Source organism: Rhagoletis zephyria, unplaced genomic scaffold (genome assembly GCF_001687245.7).
Source record: "Rhagoletis zephyria isolate East Lansing unplaced genomic scaffold, Rhagoletis_zephyria_1.1 Rzeph_scaffold_00117, whole genome shotgun sequence".
Lineage (NCBI taxonomy): Eukaryota > Metazoa > Arthropoda > Insecta > Diptera > Tephritidae > Rhagoletis > Rhagoletis zephyria.
Genome location: NW_016157201.1, coordinates 413,037 through 433,687, shown reverse-complemented (window position 1 = coordinate 433,687; position 20,651 = coordinate 413,037). Strand labels below are relative to the sequence as shown.

At 40.5% G+C, this 20,651-nt stretch overlaps 1 protein-coding gene across 5 annotated transcripts in view; it reads right to left on the bottom strand.

The window, feature by feature from the left end:
• Positions 1–7,699: 7,699 nt before the first annotated feature.
• Positions 7,700–20,651, bottom strand: part of Slip1 (SLo interacting protein 1) — a 76,934-nt gene continuing 63,982 nt past the window's right edge. For 3 of the 5 annotated variants that reach the window (XM_017634914.1, XM_017634929.1, XM_017634921.1), the window contains exons 5-7: positions 12,459–13,602; positions 12,145–12,404; positions 7,700–8,668 (exon numbers count right to left, since the gene is read on the bottom strand). In XM_017634914.1, the coding sequence (XP_017490403.1) occupies positions 7,826–8,668; positions 12,145–12,404; positions 12,459–13,602 (2,247 nt within the window). In that variant the 3' untranslated portion in view covers positions 7,700–7,825. The remainder of the gene's footprint in view (positions 8,669–12,144; positions 12,405–12,458; positions 13,603–20,651) is intronic. The other 2 variants (XM_017634934.1, XM_017634940.1) reach the window with 2 other exon arrangements.

Below are 20,651 nucleotides of genomic sequence, written 5' to 3'. Positions count from 1 at the left end.
AAAAAAGGAAAGTGAACGTTCAATGTTCGCCAGGAACATTTCTAGAAGTAAAAACTAGTTGGCGCTATCATAAAGTCACATAGCAGGCAGCCAAAAAGCATATAAATACCAAAAATCGGAAAATGCAATTTTGTTTGTTTACAAAAATTGCAACCATATGTTTTGTGATCATATGTTTTCGTGTTGGATAATTTTTGCTGACTAAAATTTTGCCAGTACAAAATGAACGCTTCTCTTGCATCAAAATGAACGCTTGCTCTCTCAATTTTTGTGTGTTGGATAATTTTTTGTCGTTATCGAACGCCATCTGTGTTTTGTGTTATATAGCTAATTTCGTTGAATGCAATTGAAAATAGTAAAACCGAAAGTGTCGACCCTTGGGGTATACCATTTGATAGTGGATATAAATTAGAGTAAACACCGTTTACCTTGACACGAATTCTACGGTTTAGGAAAAATGATTTTATAAAATTTAAGATTTTGGGTCCAACTCCCCACTGCTGAAGTTTCTTTAATATTACGTGTGCTCCTACTCTGTTGAACGCTTTTTTGAAGTCTAATTATAGTATGGAAATATGGTTATGTGTAGATAGAGCTTTCTCTACATGGTAGTCGATGTGCAGCAGCGCATCCGTACATCCTCTTCCTGGTCGGAATCCGACCTGGCAGGATGAAATGAGCTTTCTTGTTTCTATAAACCACAGTAGACGCGTCGCGACTATTTTTCCACTAGTTTCGAGAGACACGAAATTAGCGAAAATGGTCGATAAGATTCAAGCTGATTTGGCACTTTTTGAGGTTTTGCGATAGGGACGACGGTGGCACTTTTCCAGTTTTGAGGCATTGTACCCGATTGATGTTGTTATACGAAGCTAGAAGTCTTGTCTTTGCAGATGCGTTCAATTGCTTAATCATTGCGTATGAGATTCGATCGAAACCTGGAGTTTTACCTTTAGTTTTTTTTTTTTAAGTTGAAACTAGTTCCTCCATTGAGATAGGAGTTTCCGTTTTTCTTGCAGTTGGATTCGTTGGTTTTTTTGAGCAAGAAGGTTGGCTATAGGCTTGGATTCGGTTGTTGTACCGTGAGCGGTTTTTATTGCGTATATCGATGTTTGCTTATTACAGTTGGTTAGCTTTCGGACTTTGCTCCATAGTTCTTGTGAAGTTGAGTTTATGTTAATTGAATTGGCAAAATCTTCAAAACTAGCTCCCTTCGAAAGATGGCGTTACGCTTTTTGTATTCTAGAAGATTTTGTTGTGTAGGAGATTTTTGGAAGAAATGCCAGGACACATGTTATTAAAGAAACCATTTATGTTCCATTGCATTATTTTAAAATGCATAATCGATAATATGTTTGTATGTATATTATTTATTTATTGTAAATATTATGTAAAATAAATTATATTAATAGTTGCGTTCGCGTAGCTGTTAATTGTTCCTGTTTAACCAAAACTTACAAGTTTTTGCATTCGCGTACGCAAAAAACTTCCAAAGGAAGGGAAATTGAGAGAGCAAAGTGACATTTCATTTTGAGGGGAAGCTGCTGGTTTCTGCTGGAAAAATTTTTGCCAATAGCAATTTGCCAACAGGAAAACAGCTGGTTGGCATTTACGCCAATCACAAAATTGAATTTCATGGTTTGGAAGTTAAAAATTACAAAATGCGACTAATTAAACATGTAAGAAATGAGTAGTTATTTGTTTAATCAATAAACTGTCAGTATAACACTTTGTGATAACTTTTCGTACGTTTTAAATTTTACACATTTGAATGTAAACCAAAATTATATCAGCTATTCGTCTAACTTGCAAGTTTCTGCAAATTTTCTGTAATCGTTTTTGTTTAACAATTCTTGAGTAAGTTTAGTGCATGGTGAGACAGTAGATATGTTGTCAAGTATCATTTTGCTTTGCTGGGATATGTGATGGGGTGAATTTTTCTGTTGGTTGTAGTTTGTTTTGATTGAGAGATTTTTTTGTTGTTTTGTTAGTAGTATTGTTAAAGCTATTGCTTTGGAGTAGTTTTTGCATTTTTTGTAGTTTTGGTAGATTCGTTTTTGTTGGTGGAGATGTAGCCGGACGTTTAGCCATGGACGTACCTGCTGGGGTTGGTGGTTGTTGTTGTTGTTGTAGCGGCTACAACAACCCCGCCCAGGACGGTTGGTATCTCAGTCGTTGTCGTCAAGTTCCACTAACGGCAGCCCTAGGAAGCGTGCAGCTTCGGTTGAGTTAGTCCACAGGGACAAAGCCGTTAGGGTTGTCGGGTTTTCCGGGCATGCGAAGAGATGTTTCGAGTCATGTGGGGCCTCTCCGCATGCCGGACACTCATTTGGCACATCCCATTCAATCTACTCAGGTAGGAGTTTAACCTGCTGCAGTAGCCAGAGCGAAGTTGGGCTATTGTCGTTCGTGTCTCCCGAGGCAGATGAAGCTCCGTCTCGTCTATGTCCGGGGGCGGTATGCCTAGAACGGCATTCACAGGTCTAGAGTCTACATAACTCGAGACTGACTCCCTGTGAATGACGTTCAGGGCCAGTCGGTAGGCTGACGGGTCCAGAGGTTGCTTGATGAACCTCTGGACTTCGTCCGTCAGTTCATATAGGTTGGTGGTGATGGTGCTTTGTTGATGGGTGCTGATTTACCTGTTATGGTGACGTTTGCATAAGTGCTTTTGGAGTTAACATTTGAAATGTTATTTTCGTTGCATTTGCGCCGTGCTTCTCCCATGGAGTATTTAGCGATGGTTTTAATTTTTAGTATTCCCTCAGTCTCCTTAAATCTTGGACAGTCTTTATCTGTTTGCACATTGTTTACGTGCGCAGTCAGCTGGAGAATGGGGTGGAAGATTGCAGCCCTCGCATGTGGTAGGACTGGTGCAGCGTGTTTTGGTATGCCCTAGTAACTGGCAATTTTTGCAGCGCATGGGTGTGGGATAATATGGAAAAACTTTGACATTATACCAAGCAATATCAATGACTTTGGGTAGGTGATAGAGGTCAAAAGATAGGACAATTTTGCCAGTGGGAACAACTTTGCCCTCAGTCATGCGAGTGAATTTGTATATACTCGTTACACCTTGGCTTTTTAGTTCCTGCATGATTCCTTCCTCGTTTACATAGTTTAGACGAGGAGCATAGATTACTCCTTTTACCGTGTTTAAATTGTCTTGGTATTTTACCGTGACTTGACGAAGATTCGCAATCGCTTTTAGTTTTAAGAATTTCTCTGCTATTCTTGAGTTGCGTGTTAGTATATGTAGTGAACCGTCTTTGAGTTGATATTCCGTCTATTGCTCTTTTTATTACGAATGGGCTTAGTTTTTGTAGTTCATTGGTGGCTGCTGTAATTGTTATGTATTTGGGTTGGTTAAGTCGTGTTTGTTTATGTGTAAGTGTGGGAAATGAGTAATCGGTGTTATAGTCATCAAATTGGCTTTGTGGGCTCTGGTTGTGTTGGCATTTTGTTGTTTGTTGGTATGTTGTAGCGTTTCCTTGTTTACAAAGTGATTGTTATCGCCTGAGGCTCTACTAAAGTGAACAAACGCGAAAACATGACAACGGGTTATTTAGTATTCGTTATTACGCGAGCTAAGAACACTTGTATGAATACACATCCGAATAGTTTAAGAGTTAGTCGATGACTGTGCAAATTTTTATACTGCATATCTCTGGAAGTATTCATGGTAGAGTAATCGAACCTGGTATGGTGACACTTGAAATCAATCCCATACTCGTAGAAAAAATTAGGGCGATTTGAAAAAGGGGCGTGGCGCGTTTCAAACATACTGAAACTATTACGTATCTTTGTATGTGTATATAATTTTTCTGTACGTGTGTTTGTGAGTGAACCGATTTTAACGAAATTTTGTGTTTGATTGGGTCTCTGGATTGTTAGATTCACAGTTTGACCCGCCAGGTGGCGCTGGACTCGAGTTGTTACTAAAAATGACACATATGATCCGATCTGGCTTATATTTGAAATATGTATTGGTATCGCAATGGGAAATATTTTTGCGAAAAAATTTGCCCGCCAAGTTGCTCTGGAGTCGAGTTTTTACTAAAATTCGTATTTGTAACCCAATTTGACAAAAGAAAGCCACCGGGTGGCGCTGAAATGGAGTTATTACTAAATATGTGAGGAAAAGTGCCATGAATGTCCGATTACATTGACGTGCTGTACTGCGGAGTATGTCGAAGACCCGTGTGTTCCGATTGGCCCAATGGACGTGAATTGCCAATATTACTGTGTGTTAAAGCTTCATTCGGAGACGAACAGGATTGAGTTGCCCAGGGGTCAATCTCAAATGAACACCGTTAAATCAACCATCAGAACCATTGCCCTCCTTAATAAGACATTTAAGGTATTTCGTCTGAAATAAGTCTATGTATATAGGATTTCTGTAGAACAACGATACTCACCCACCAACTATACTACACAGTTTCAAGGACGGATTCACCATCGAACCGGATAATTGTTGCCGCCAGGGAGTGAAGAGAAAAAAGTTCTTCAATTTTATTTTGCTGAGCAGTTAACCGCGCTGTGAAACGCCAGATCATTGGAGAATTTCAAAGCCTTCTTCATGAACATACACTTTTGCTGGGTTATTTAAGACTGCACTGGAAATATGCATTCTGACAACCACCAAACCGTAGTATTACCAGATATGTAAATGCATCATTGGAAGTTATGCACGTGAATTGTTGGTGAAAATGTTGGACCAAAATGTTTCAATAAAAAAATAATAATTATTTTTGGCGGGACGAAGTTCGCCGGGTCTGCTAGTTTAATAATTAATGTTTTTACTATTCACACAGTTGCGTTTACACAGTTTATTTTATTGATATTTTAAAACAATTTGTGTTGCTCCGACACGAGATGCTATTCGTACAAAATTTCCGACAAATACATAAAAATTACGTCGGATTCAGGTATACCATCATTACGAATTTCGAAGATGGCCTACGAATTTCGAAATTACGATACATCAACGCGGATTTCAGCATACCAATTTTACGATTCGTAGCAAAATCGAGTCTTTGATGGATTACAGCAACCGTGCTTCTTTGTACACACCTACAGCAAAAATGTACCATTCTGCTACTAAGAGATGAAATAGTATGAATAATAATCCATCCATCGCTACTAAAAGGAACAAATAGTAATTTGCATTCACAAGCCAACCTTTTTTTGATCAGTGATTCGGCTTCAGTGGGCTGGTCAAATTTGAACCGATTGGTCATGCAATCCAGCAACAACAATTGGTGACCAGGGACCACATGATCACTGCGTAACAACGCCCTTAACCTGCATTTACGCGGGTCGTTTTTTTTCGACTGGAAAATAAACTAGAATATCGACTACGCAAAGCATTTATACCAATCGACAAAAGTCGCTTGCTGCAAATAAATTTTTTTTCAATAGTATTATTGAGCTTTGTACCACGATTTGTTTGCTAGGAAAAATGCAAAAAAACAACAACGCTTAAGCGGTAGAAGTTACAGCAGCTATTTCGGAGATCACCACATCTCCTCAACGACAGTCGGGTCTACGTAACCGGAACGACCCAGATTTATATCTGGCCAAGGACTGTCACTCCAGCAACACTCCCCAAAAAGTCTTTGGGGAATTTGTATGCTGCTACAACAACAACAACAGACTTCTTTTTTCTAGACTTTCAGCAAGGATCGAACCCGCGTCATCGATGTGCAAAGACAGAAGCGCTAACAACTGAGCTATGCACACCCCGTAAGCTTTTGTTGCTAATCCATTTCCTTATTCAATATACTAATATCAAGTGCAGCTGATTCGCTGCTATTAAAGCTTGACAGCGTGGTTGTTATTGTTAATTCAATACATGAAATAGATTCATTGCATAGTTTTCAGGGCAGGCTCATCCCATATATTTATTTGTCAATTTTTGTTGTGGCGTATGCATATTTATTTCAATAATGTTATTGAGCTTTGTGCCACAATTTGTTTGTTAGGAAAAATGGAAACAACAATGCTTAAGCTGTTTTACCAAATGAAAAATGATAAATTGCTTTTATTCGTGTTGTATGTATGTATAATTCATGTTGTATTTAAAAACAAAAACTGGTAAAAATTGCCAAATATTTCAACAAGCGCAAAATTTAGTCACAATTTAAATTCGAATATACCACCTACATATTTCAAGGTTACTTCGCTTTGCTGACGACTTCGTCTCAGTCGATTTTTGTCCACTATGGCCGGTTGAATTGCCATTTAAACGGATAGATTTTGGTTGAACGACAAAAAACTACTAGAAAATCTTTCCGTGTAACGCTTTCTTTAGGCTCTTGTAAACAACCGTTATGCGAACAAAGTTAATGTGCTCAGGGTTGAAAATGTATATATCTATATCAGAGGTTCCCTAACTTTTTTCTCGTAGACCCTTTTCAAAACTTTACTGGTTTCAGTGGACCCTGTGCTGCAACATTTTTAACATACTCCCAAAGTTCGTCAAAAAATGTGAAGATCATACAAAACGATTTTAATACGCATCGCGGGTGGGTTCCAAAACTAAGTTTTAGAAACAGACCTCGTAAACTTAAAGTACTCTCTCGTTCTGAGGAGTTATATTTTTTAAGAGCACTCCGAGAGCTAGCGTTATTTGCATTATCTTCACCTTAAACTCCTCACATGTCCGGCTTACTCATGAATTTTCATATGGCGTATTTGTAAAATAGTTTATTTGTGTGCATGGCACCGTTTTCATTTATATCGCTCCAGTCTGCTCAGTGAGAGCAAAAAACGAGATAGACCTTTCTAGATTGAAGGCAACATGAGTTTTGCCCACCTGCATGAGCGAAGTATTCACCCAGTTTCTGATGGTGGCCTCGATGGCCAAAGTGGGGACTGCTGTCACTGGTTGAGGATCGAGGAATGCCTGGTCTAAACCAACTGTGGCCAAATAATCAGATGTCTCGTTACCAGGTACTCCCGAGTGACCTGGCATCCAGAGTAAAGCAAGCTCGTTATGTTTACCAGCATAATTTAGTCGAGACTTGCATTGTTTAACTAGTTTGGAAGTACTTAAATAGAAGGCTGGCCAATGCCTTAAGTGCAGCTTGACTGTCACTGCAGACACTTAAATTCCTCCAACACATACCTCAGCCTGAAAGACGGAAGCTTATCCCCATTAACGTAGAAAAAGACTCCAGATCCTGACCCAGAGTCAGTTTTGGAGCCATCAGTGAAGATTCCAAAATGTGTGAATCCGGGCTCAGTACTGGAATTAAGCCAGCATTCAGCCTCAGGGAACTCATCATTATAGAATCTCTTTACCAAAGGTAATGGTGGCGTACTATCCTGTAGCACTGAAAAGACACAAGTGCTCAAATCTTTGTCGCTAGCAAATTTCGTCTCGCCTCACTCAGTGTTATACCAACATCCATTTCTTTTTAGTATGCAGGTGGAATTCAAGGCTTCCCCACGTATGAAGACACAACGACGGTAAGTGTAGCAGTGTCAAATGCACTATACAACACTCAAACAAATTAAAGCTAAATAAAGAGGTTATCAAGCAACCATTTTGGTTCTGTACTATCGAAACCAGATAAATTTTCGTGGACTCCCAATTACAACTCGTGGACCCCTATATTTTTTTCACGCCAACGTAGTGGTCCACCCGGACCACTTTGGGAATGAATGAATCTATATGAATAAAGAGTAAAATAGATTGAACTCACAAGACTAGTATTATCTTTATTTTTTAATAATTTTGTTTTCAATGATATAAAACAAGTGATTTAAATGAAAATGGAATGAAGAAAGACTGAGACTCCCAAAATATATCAATAATACTTTATATGGTAGTAATAGAGATACAATTTTGTAATTCACTCTTTTCGACGGCAGCTGGAAAAGTGGAAGTATTGGTAACGGCAACAGCCGTTTGGGATCCCGTCACCACTAATGAGCTAGGGAATACCGGGCAATTCGATTTAGAACTTACTGCTCCAATTTCTGATATTCTACACGTTTCAGTTTCACCTGTTTCAAGTGCTAGCTCTTTCGGCGATATGCTTTGTTTTTCATTAAACGAAACATTGGGGGCGCAGGTAGTTGCATTAGAATCACACCTCGCCTGTTTTTGATGCTGTATTCTAGACGAGTTAAATTGCAGTTGGTAATGTTGTTGCAAGGGCGTAGTGATGTTTGGTTGTTGAGTCTGATTTCCCGAATGCTCTGCGAACCGGTTCTGGTTTGTACGCTGTGGAATCAATCCAGTTTTTTTTTGCTGAACAAGTTTCAAAGAAGATTGGTCTTTTACGAACACTTTCGACAGATTATTATCATCAGTTATTTGCTGTTTTTGAAGTTGGTGTTGCTGTTTTCGTTCCCGAGCGCGCTCTATGTGTTTTCTACGTTCTTCTTTTGACCAATAGCGGCCAACTTTGACCTCTGATATATTATCTTCCTCAGTAGTGGTTGACATATGTCTGTTACGAACATGTTCGGTATTGATGCGTATAGACCGATCACGTAACAGGCAGCGATTACGAGCAGGGCGACGTACAATATACCTTGTGCCGTCTTGCCGACGCTTCACTTTCCAAACCATGGTATCTTCTTTGGCGAGACTTTTGTGATTGACTTCGTCGACTCGGGTTGTTACAGCCATTGTTTGGCGGATTCCTGTTCTCACCTATTGCGCACCAAAATACAAATACAAAGAATATTATGATAACATTAGCAAAAAAAGTGAACTCAATATAAATGTTTAAAAAAAAATTAAGAAATCAAACGGTATACAATACAATTCCAATTTTTTAATTACAAATAACAGTAGCATGTAGCACTGCTTTAGTAAGGTCAGACTTAGGGGCACTGACTATATGACATAGGATTTGGACACTCTAGTACCTTGGAGGCTTCGAGTTTTCCCTGAATAACTGCGTGGCCAGTATGCTACCATAGACGCAAATAAGGTGGACGTTTTGGGGTTAAAACCATATTATAAGTAACCCGCCTATTATGAGTTCGTACAATGCACGATAAACCCTTCCCTCTGTTACCCCCTATTACGAATCGATGTTTGTCGTATGAACTCCGATAGTTAGCGTAGCTAATTCACAATAATATAGCTAAAAAAATTACAGTCATTCACAATATATCAGTTGGAGCTTGATTTTTTGCTCCATATACGCGGTCCTTCCATGACTGTACTACGAAGTGCAAAGAATATTGTGTTTTTGCAACGGGCTGGCATAATACAGAAGAGCCAAAATTATCAGCCTCATTGCGTAAGTCGTAAATTAGGCTGAATTGTACGACTCGACTACATTAGCATTGTCTACTGTCGTGCTGAAATAAGTAAACGACGAAAATTGTCGAAAAGTATGCAGTGCTGCCAAGTTCTTCCGTTTCAATACACTAGTCGAGTGGAAATTTTAGGCAATGACGCCAAATTTTCGATACGATTCGACTCTCGAAAAACGACTTGCATTCGGCACGACTCTCGCAATGAGGCTGCATATAGTGTTGATGTGATTTTTCAGAATATCTCGGGAAATAATTGCAAATGTTTGTATCCTTAAGTTTGTGTTTGAAAATGATGGCATTAGAGAGAAGTCCCATTGCACATAAAAAAATTACAGTCATTCACAATATATCAGTTGGAGCTTGATTTTTTGCTCCATATACGCGGTCCTTCCATGACTGTACTACGAAGTGCAAAGAATATTGAACGGGCTGGCATAATATAGAAGAGCCAAAATTATATAGTGTTGATGTAATTTTTCAGAATATCTCGGGAGATAATTGCAAATGTTTGTATCCTTAAGTTTGTGTTTGAAAATGATGGCATTAGAGAGAAGTCCCAGTGCACATTTGTAGCAGAAAATATAACCGAAACTTGCTTAATATAACCCGAAGAGTAAGATGACATTGAACTTAGTGTATGAAAAAAAGATCGCTGATTGAATAAGAATGAACTTTTGGAAAATTCTGCTTCGTCAATTCCTTACAATACAAGTAGTTAATTCGGATGAAGATGGAACAACTCCTTACACAACTCAATCATTGACCCAGTGGGATCCGTACATTGTAAAATGTGCAGCCTTCGCGCTATATGGCGTCTGAGAAGTACAAATAATGTCTAAAGCATTTTTTCTGTGTGATATATAATATATAATATATAATATATAATATATAATATATAATATATAATATATAATATATAATATATAATATATAATATATAATATATAATATATAATATATAATATATAATATATAATATATAATATATAATATATAATATATAATATATAATATATAATATATAATATATAATATATAATATATAATATATAATATATAATATATAATATATAAAAAAATTGTCGATAGGAATAATAGTCCATATGCACTAATTCAAATAAATGCCAGTCTTTAATAAAGTTGCGCAAATTGGATACTTTTATGACCTGTGGTTAAGAAATAAAGAGATTGATACTTTGCATTAATGCGTTTAAGAAGACAACCATACTATAACCACTAAGTATGCCAAGAGATCTCAGTTTTTTGCAATTTTTTTTTTTCTTCAATGAGAAAAATTTCATCCCAAAGGCAGGAGACGGTACCGCAAATCCCATGGGCAACACATCCGGCCGCGCAAACCAATCAAAAGCCAATGAGAAAAATTACTTCATGTGATTGCAAAATAGCTCGCACAAATAGGGAAAACCCATCTGTATTCAAGCGCACCCGTTGTTTTGGTTAACCTTTCAATAGGTATACATGAAATTGTAAGAACTTTATTTTATTGACGTTTGAAAACCGAGAAACATGAGAGCGAATATGACCAAAGGGAGAGGGGTGTTAGTTGAGTGGGATTGAGCGGGCATGTGAAGAAGTGGTTGGTGTCGTGCGAGGCGTCTCCACATGCCGGACACTCATCCAGATTCGACCCCAATATCTCCAATGAAACGTCTGCAATATACAGTGTCTGGCCCATTTACAGTCTGGATATTGCAGGCGTGTCAACAGCTACCTGTCTAGACTCGACCCCAAAGTTGCAGTGGAGTACCAAGACAGAGCTATAGTTACAGAATAAACTTGTCGCAAAGGCGGTCGGTAGAAACGTTATAGAAGAGCACCACTGGACCCTGTTGCACGAACGACTTAACACTTATCACTATACAATTTTTTGATGTATTTTTTTTTAAGTAAAGTACGTATCTATCAACTTATCAAAAAATTAGAAACGAGCAAATTGTTCATTTGATAAGCGTTGGACCGACAAATGGAAAGCGAAGGCTTAGCAAACCCACGTGGGTTTTGATAAGCATTTTCAGTTTATCTATGTTTAATATTATGCCATCAATGCGCCCTTTGACTTGTGGAAATGCACCAAAGGTGAAAAATTGTATGGCTATATTATGCGTAAATTCCGGCCAACGAATAGTTTCATCTATCATTCGATGGATTACTCCACACACGGTGCACCACTTGGATTTGTCGACCCCATGCCATGATGTTGGCTACCCTTACCTAACCAGTGCAGTCGTTAATAATTGTGGGGCCTTAAGCAATTATCACGCTCATTGTTATATTGATGGTACGCTCCAATTAATTTTTATTTTAATTTGGCTACACCATTATTGATTGTTTGTAGTTGATTTGTTCGTTTGTAACACGCTTTGTTAGCGGATTTTCCTCCTCTAATAATTGAAAGTTCAAATCGAAGCATTTTACATGTTAAAGCTCTGATTGATTTATTCATTTTTAGCAAAACAGTGCTAAATTTAGCAGAATAAAAGATAAGTGATAAGTAAAAATATTTAGGGCAGCAAAATGGTAATAAATTTTGATAATTTGCATAACATATCACTAAGATTTTTCCTCTTAGCATTTCATATTTTAGCGAAACACTTGCTAACGACTGACTGATATTTTACTCATCAATACTCAGTTGAACGACCTTCACTTATCGAGTTGGTGAAACACAGCTTTGCGCAACTTCAATAATTTGCCAATATGATAATGACACGTCATTGGTGCAATAGGGCCCTGTAAGCGGTTTTCTGCATTTCATTAACAATATACTATTGTCTTACAATTCTACAGCAACAAACATAATAAATAAATAGATAAAATTATAGGTCGTGACATAAATACCTCTTGGCTGCTGACAAAGTGATATTGGCTAAGATTCGGAGCAACAAATTGTGGACAGCAAAAGTTCTGGTGGTGAAAAATGTTGTCTTGCATTAATAATGGATGTAAAAAATGTTTTGAAACAAAATCCCGGCAGAACCCTTTTTTGTCTAACTGACACTGAATGGGATCATTATTATATAATTGATTTGGGGGGTATTTACTTCGGTCCCCCAAAGTTGAACTCACCGATGGATTAGTCCGAACATCTGCTGAGCTTTCTAAAATATAAAAGGGTTTTGGCACTAAAACTCGTATGCTTTCAAAACGCTTACCTATATTGCTTCGTATAGTTTGAGAAAGCTGTGATAGGGCATCACAGCCTGTTTTGGATAAAATAGAGGACGTCTTATCCTTTGGCAATTGCGATTTCAGTGATTTGCTGTCATCAAGCATACTGTCGCATTTTCCACTTTGGTTGAGTACTGATCTTAGTGGAATTGTACTATTGTTTGACCCCCCAGTATTATAAGCGCTGGAGGAGTCACGTTCTTCATTTTGCGAAACGTCCACAATATTACTTCCGCCACTATTTCCGCTGCCACCGCTACTACTTGATCCGTTTGTGATAGTAGTTAAGGTGCTTCGCACAGTATTGGATTTCTTGCGTATTTCCATTTCGTTGGTATCGTTGTGGAATTGCTTACGGTTACCTGCGCTGGTGCCACGAGCCGACGCAGAAATGGCATTCAGTTGTGAAATATTCGTGGGGTTAACACATACATCTAGCCATTTCGCAACATTCATCTTTTGCAACTGAAGCTGCGGCGAGTCGGTAGTGGTAGAGGAACAGGATCCGAATGCCGTTACATATGTTGAACTTTCATATGGAGAGCAATAAAATGGCTCTGATTCTGAATCTTCTGGTATAGTTTCGTATATATGTTCTGTGTCGTAATTAATATGCTGCTCACTAGGGCCGTTTTTTACAGAGTCAAAGGGCGACAGAAGTGTCCGTGATGATTGTTCTGCTTTATGCGAGCGCAAGTTTTTTTTCGCGATATTCTTATGAGTCGTTCTGTTTTGCTTTTGTGGTTGCTGGTTTTGTAACTGATTCAAAGCTTTATCGTTTCTAGTAGCAGTTGTTGGCTGGGAAGAAACGAGTAATACCTTCTGTTCAGGACATTCAACTATATCTGCACATATTTGAACCGAACTGCTAGGAGAAGTAATTGTGTCGACATTAGCGACAGCTGCTGTGGTTGGTAGCTGATTTTCAATCGCTGGTATTTGCAGTTTTGTTGGCTTCCTTTCACTGTGCAATGCCAAAGCCTTTTCTAATTCGTTTGCAGGCTCATTCTGAAGAAGGCAATTTTCGTATGTTATATTACTTTCAACGTAAAATTCCTCCTCTTCGACATCGTCCTCCTCATCAACTTCTAGATCCGCCAGCAGAGGGTCGTTGAAATCATCTTCATCCTTAAAAATTTATTAAATAATTAAACTTTATTATTTTTTTTAAAACTCAACCAAAACTTAACTTTACACCAAATTAATAAGGTTTATGAATGAAAATAGGGACAAGTTTTGGCTACTCTTCCTTTTTTTAATTTCTTATTTTTTATTAAAATATATCTATCTAAAAAACATGTTAATCAGAATTTCAAACTGTAGAACATTTATAAAAATTCGACGAATTTTAACAAATGTTGATCAGAATTTTTAACTTTTAAATAATTTTTTTAGTATGCAGTTTTGTAGGCCATTAAATGCTAGTATTATCAAGTGCAAGTGAAGTAGCCAGGACTTACCGTTGATTTTTGGTAATTTTTATTGTGTAAGTAATTCTCATTTTGTGTAAGGTATTTCTCATTTTAACAAAAAACTGTTGAACATACTGAGTATGGAAGAAAATGCGCGAACAAACTGCATACTCAGTATGATTCTAAGAAATGTCTGAAGTGTGCCCAACCTGCACTTAGCACATTCGGTTCATATTGCTGAGTCGGCGCGTTTGTTGTGACCATCCTGTGTGGCATTCTTACCAGTGCACTTGATTCCACATGCGGAACACTCGTCACGGCTAGCACTATCGTTTAGCGTACGGCGGCGCATTAGGTACACTTGATGCTTGCTATTGCAAGAGCAAGATCAGGTTACCAAGCATACATATGTGGGTTAGCGCACATGTACCATATGTACATAAAAAATATATAATAAAAATATAAAATATAAATGCAAAATAGTGAGTAAGCATTTCTGTTAGAAGTAGTGGCCAATGTAGTGATTGGTCACTAATAGAAATAAAAATTATATTGTAAGCATATAAAGGTAGGCGTTGAGCCGAAATAAAATCATTCTTGTCATAAGATTCAATTCAAGAGTTTTACTTCAAAGATCGTCATCACAAATGCATGCATACAAGCGGCTGGAGAGCTGAGTAAATACTTAAACTCAGGTTTAAACACTTTTAGTTTACCAACTCATTACATGGCGATCCTCCTTTACGAACATAGTGATAAAGGACCACATCACAAACTGTCTTAATAACTTTAGAAACAAATCCAAATGGAACAGGAAGAATATACACCTGAAGTATCCACAGAGACACCCGGTTTACATACGTGAATCGAAGGCAGTTGGACCAACACCGATAACTTTAGCGCAGTGCCGACAAAGAACAAAAATATAGTCAAAATCTTCAGAACTTCAGGCAGACGGTTCAAAATAAACCCAAAAAACGTCACGGAAGAAAAAAAGCGCCACGAGAAAGTATTCTGAGCTGCAGAGAATAATATCAGCCAGGGTCAGCAAAAGCGAGACTTTATCGCAGAACTGAAACAACTGCGTCGAGATGGGTGGAACCCAAACAAAGGAAGAGGTGATCAATAACAACAACGCAGCAGCAGGGGCAGCAGTATCAATCGAAAATAAAAAAAATTTAGTTTACATCAATTTTGTAATATTAGTAATTTTATTATTATGCAAGATAAATTCACATTATAAGAAATATTAAAAAAACAGGCATACCGTAATGTAAATGCGGCTTAATATATTTTAATATATAGTAGAATGAAATAGATGGAATTTAACGTATTAGAAGAATTATTAAATAAATACACAAATATACTCAAGCATATGTAGACAAAACTCGAGAATTGATAGCCAATAGCTATAAGAATATTGAGCAGACTGCGCACTCCACAGACTTGCCATTGCTAAACAATAAATTTAAAGAACTAAGAGCAAAAATTGAAAAAATATTTAGTTGTAAAAGATAAAACAACAAAAGTAAAACCAGACACAATGGCGACTTTATACCCTGTTTCCACGTAAAACATTAGTAATTCGTTTGGCAGCTCTAGTTCTTGTTGTTGTTGTTGTTGTTGTAGCGGCTACAACAACCCCGCCCAGATCGGTTGGTATCTCAGTCGTTGTCGTCAAGTTCCACTAACGGCAACCCTAGGAAGCGTGCAGCTTCTGTGGGGTTTGTCCACAGGGACAAGGCCGTTAGGGTTGTCGGGTTTTCCGGGCATGCGAAGAGATGTTTCGAGTCATGTGGGGTCTCTCCGCATGCCGGACACTCATTCGGCACATCCTCATTCAACCTACTCAAGTAGGAGTTCAACCTGCTGCAGTAGCCGGAGCGAAGTTGTGCGAGTGTTGTGCGTGTCTCCCGAGGCAGATGAAGCTCCGTCTCGTCTATGTCCGGGGGTGGTATGCCTAGAACGGCATTCACAGGTCTAGAGTCTACATAACTCGAGACTGAGTCCCTGTGAATGCCGTTCAGGGCCTGTCTGTAAGCTGTCGGGTCCAGAGGTTGCTTAATGAACCTCTGGACTTCGTCCGTCAGTTCATATAGATGCCTCCTGACGTGCCTAGGCGAGGGCTCCTCTGCAAGCAGCTGTCTGCTTGGGTGGCCACTTCTGTGGCTCCCGATCAGGAACTGCTTGCAGAGCATTATATTGTGCTCCTTTACAGGGAGCATTTGCGCCTCGCCGTGCAGGTGGTGTTCGGGCGACATCAGGAGGCATCCTGTCGCTGTCCTGAGTGCGGTATTTTGTACAGTCTGTAGCTTCGTCCACTGCGTCCTACTAGTCCCTGGCGACCACACTGGCGCTGCGTAGTTCAAAACCGGCCGGCCTATTGCCTTGTATGTTGCCAGCAACGTTTCTTTGTCTTTGCCCCAAGTACTGCCGGCTAGCGACTTGAGGACCTTGTTGCGGCTCTGTACTTTATTGACAATAGCGGTTGAGTGCGCAGAGAAGGAGAGCAGGCTGTCGAATGTTACTCCGAGTATTTTGGGGTTATTCACCGTCGGAATTGGTGTGTCATCGACGTGAATCCCCAGCGGTAGCCTGACCTCCTTCGTCCAGGTTGTGAACAGGGTCGCGGAGGATTTCGTAGGGGAGAGGGCTAGACACTTTGCAGTGAAGAAGCGAGAAAGTTCGGAGAGATAGCCGTTTACTTTCGAACACAGGTCATCAATTCCATTCCCAGTCGCCATGATCGAGCAATCGTCGGCATAAGAGACAATCGAGACTCCCTCTGGTGGTTGAGGGAGCTTTGAAATGTAAAAGTTAAACAGTAGCGGGGAAAGGACACCACCCTGAGGAACCCCCTGTTTTATTTTTCGCTGCTTACTCGTTTTGTCTCTAAACATTACCGACGAATGTCGACCACTCAGATAATTTGCCGACCACCGTTTGAGCCTCTGTGGGAGAGAGGAGGCCTCTATATCTTCTAGCAGCGTGGAATGGCAGACGGTGTCAAACGCCTTTGACAAGTCCAACGCTACTAGAATCGTTCTCTCACAGGGACGGTTACGGTTAAGGCCACGAGTTATCTGAGTGTTTATGGCGTTAAGTGCTGTTGTTGTACTGTGCACTTTACGGAAACCATGCTGATGCTTCGCTGGGGTCAGGTGGTTTGTGAAGTACGGGAGTAGCAAGGCCTCGAGTGTCTTCGCTACCGGGGAAAGGAGTGTAATCGGACGATACGAATCTCCTTTGTTGGCAGGTTTCCCCGGTTTGAGCAGTGGGACCACTCTCCCCACCTTCCAGATGTCTGGGATGATGAGAGTGGCCATTGACAAATTGAGGACCTCCGTTAGGTACGCTACCCCCGCAGGACCCAAATTTTTCAGCATCAGCATGCATATTCCGTCGGGACCCATGGCTTTGGAGGCTTTCGCCTTCCCGATGGCCACCTGAACTTCACCGCAAGTGAAAGCAAGGGGGGCACAAGTTGTTGGCAGTTTGTGCAGCCTTCTGGTCACTCGACGCTTGGCTTTGTCCACCGGAGGATGCAGTATGAACTGCCGGCTAAAATAGCTCGCGCATCGCTCCGGGTCCGACGAAGCATGGTCGCCGAAGGAAATTTCGACTCTGTCGTCGTGCTTCGTCGGATTAGACAATGACCTCACGGTTGACCAAAGCTTGCTCACACCAGAGGTGAAGTTACAAGTCTTCAGATGCTCCTCCCACTTCTTCCGCTTATGTACGTTTACAAGTTGCCGAATCTCCGCGTTGAGATCCCTGATACGGGGATCTCCGGGATCGGCCTGACGAAGGCTATCACGCTCATCGGCTAGAACAGCCGCTTCGGCAGGGAAGTTTGGACGTGGGTCCGATATACATCCTGCCGGTATGAAGCGAGCTGCAGCAGCAGTGATAGCCCTGCGGAACTTACGTTCACCGAGATGGACGTCGGTTGGTGTGGGGAGCGCTGCGAAGGTGTTTTCGGTAAACTCCGCGTAACCTTTCCAATCAGCTTTAGAAAAGTTGATATAGGTCCGGTGTTTGGCGGAGGCAAAGTCGGTTGGTTTATCAATCGAGATGACTATGGGTAGATGGTCTGATGCTAGAGTCAGCATAGGTCGCCACGTTATGCTGTTTATCAGACCAGCGCTGACTATTGTGATGTCTGGCGAGCTACTGCAGTTACCCATAATCCTGGTGGGTGCGTCGTCGTTCATTGTGCAGAATGTCGAATCGTCTATCTGCTCAGCCAAGTCTGTTCCCCTACGATCGTTTGACAGGCTTGAGTGCCAAAGATCGTGGTGCGCATTAAAGTCACCTACTACCATACGGTTTTCACCTCTGAGGAGCGCACCTATATCAGGGTGATATCCTGCCGGGCAGCAGGTGACAGGGGGTATGTATATGTTAAATATTTCGAGCTCGACATCGCCTGACCGGATAGCAATGCCCTGACATTCTAGGGTGGTATCCCTGCGGTCGATGTCTGCTTCGATAAGACGATACTGCACGGTGTGGTGCGTGATGAACGCTAAGCCACCACCATTATCTCGCTCGCGATCTCGACGGTGCACGTTGTACCCGGCGCAATTCAACAAAGTTGAATTGCTGTGCAACTTCGTCTCTTGGACCGCAGCTATTAATATACCATGCCGACACATGAAGACGGTTATCTCCTCAATCTTGCTCTGTAGCCCGTTACAGTTGAATTGAAGGAGCTTCATGTGGTTCGGGAGACGTGTCGTGATGTGGGGTGTGAGTGAGGTGTATGTTCTTGCCGCCGTTGGCTGTGTGTGCTGCTGAGGTGGTTGCCGCCCTGTGGTGGTGGTGGGGGGCGTCGCAATTGACGTCTGCGACCGAGCAGCACAGCACGGGCCCTCGAAATTCCCCGTCCAATCTCGCGTGGTACGCAGACCTGAACATGCCCTAAAGTGGCACCAGCCAAGGCAGGTGTTGCACTTGACTGATGTCACATTACGGAATATTCTGGTCTGACATACCGTGCAGATTGTAGGGGGAACCAGGAGTTGTTGGCGGCGGCGTGTGGGTGGTGGTGCAGTTGTGTGTGTTATGTGGTCTGTGGTGGCTATGGTACGGTCTGTGGTGTTATTATGTTGTTGTGTAGTGGCGACTGTGTGTGGTTGCTGTGTGAGTGTGTGGGGCTGCACGGGCGGACTGTGGTTTGCCGTGGAGGCTGCTCTGTTTGAGCAACAGGGGGCCACGTACGACGTGGTCCACTGTCTGTGTGTCCGTAGTCCCGAGCAGACCCTGAGGTGACTCCACCCCTCGCAGGCATTACACTTGACTGAGGTGGAGTTGTGGTGTAATCGTCTTCGGCATACACAGCAGGTGTATATTTCTGGCCCAGGGTTTGACTCGATGCCAGCCCTGAGTAGGAGAATGCGTAGTGAATGTTGCCCTATGGACGGACAACTTCTGAGATACTTCGCCGACCTAAACGGGGTTAGATCGCCGAAACAACAGCCCTTGGTCGGGTGAAACCCGAGTCATTCCGGTACGTAGAACCGGCTGTCGTGGGAATGTTCTTGTTCTTGTTCTTCGTTGTTTATTATTATTGTTGTGTACTGCAAATATCGAATATGGAGCTAAAATTTAAGTTATCATCAACAATTTTAATATATATATAGAGAATATTTTATTAATATTATTAAATTAATATTATTCTACAACTAAAAAAAGTGCCAGCGAATGGGACCAGGCCGGTGAAAACTTCGATATGTTTCCGATAAATATTAGAGAAGGCACCGATTCGTTCGTCGTTCGCATGGTAATTCGATCTGAATTACCTACAAATGAGGTAATTCGCTCTCAAAAATTTGTATGGCGAATTACGTAATTCAGAAGGTAATTGGCAAGACGAATGACGAATGGGAGAGCGAATTACGAATCGTGGAAACATCGTATTAGACTTGGTAACAGCAGCCCAAGTAATCCCAACATTCAAAGGGGATTATAAAGAACTTAATAATTTCTTAGGACTTATAGAATTCTACCATGATACTCCTGTAAATCAAGTTGAGAAGACTATTCTAATTAAATTCGTACTAGCAACAAAATTATCAGAAAAGGTCAAAAATAAAATTTTGACACAAGCAACACCTGACAGCTTTGAAACTCTTAAAAGCAGTACTGTAGGATGCATTTAGATCGAATAAAACAACCTCTAAGGTACATGCAGAAATTGCAAGAAGTCAACAAGGCTCACAAACAGCTTTTGCTTTTGCTTCACGCATACAAAATTTAATAGCACCGTTAAGGCCTGCTCAAACAGGCGCGGTGCGGCACAGTGCGGTATAATCCCGTACGATATGCGGTATCAAATACCATGGCGGTATATGGGAGCACTCAAACAGACGCGGTATTGGAAGTGCGGTACAGAACTCTACCGCAGCATGCAGCGTTCACCCCGCGGTATAAGAAGATATATCGTAAGCAGAGTTGCAATTTAGAGCTGGAGTTCTCCCACATATTTTATCTACAAAAGTGCTATAGATTATATTATTATTATTATTATATATATGAAAAGAAGTGACAATCCACTGCTTTACATTCAGATGGAGCACTAGTGTTACCACCTTCGGCTCGCTTGTTAGAATATATATATACATGTATATACATACACATATACATACATGTACATATATGTCTATATGTACATACATGCATATACATATTCATATACCTAAATATATACATACATTATTATTATTATTATTATTTTTTTTTTTATTTTTTTTTTTTTTTTTT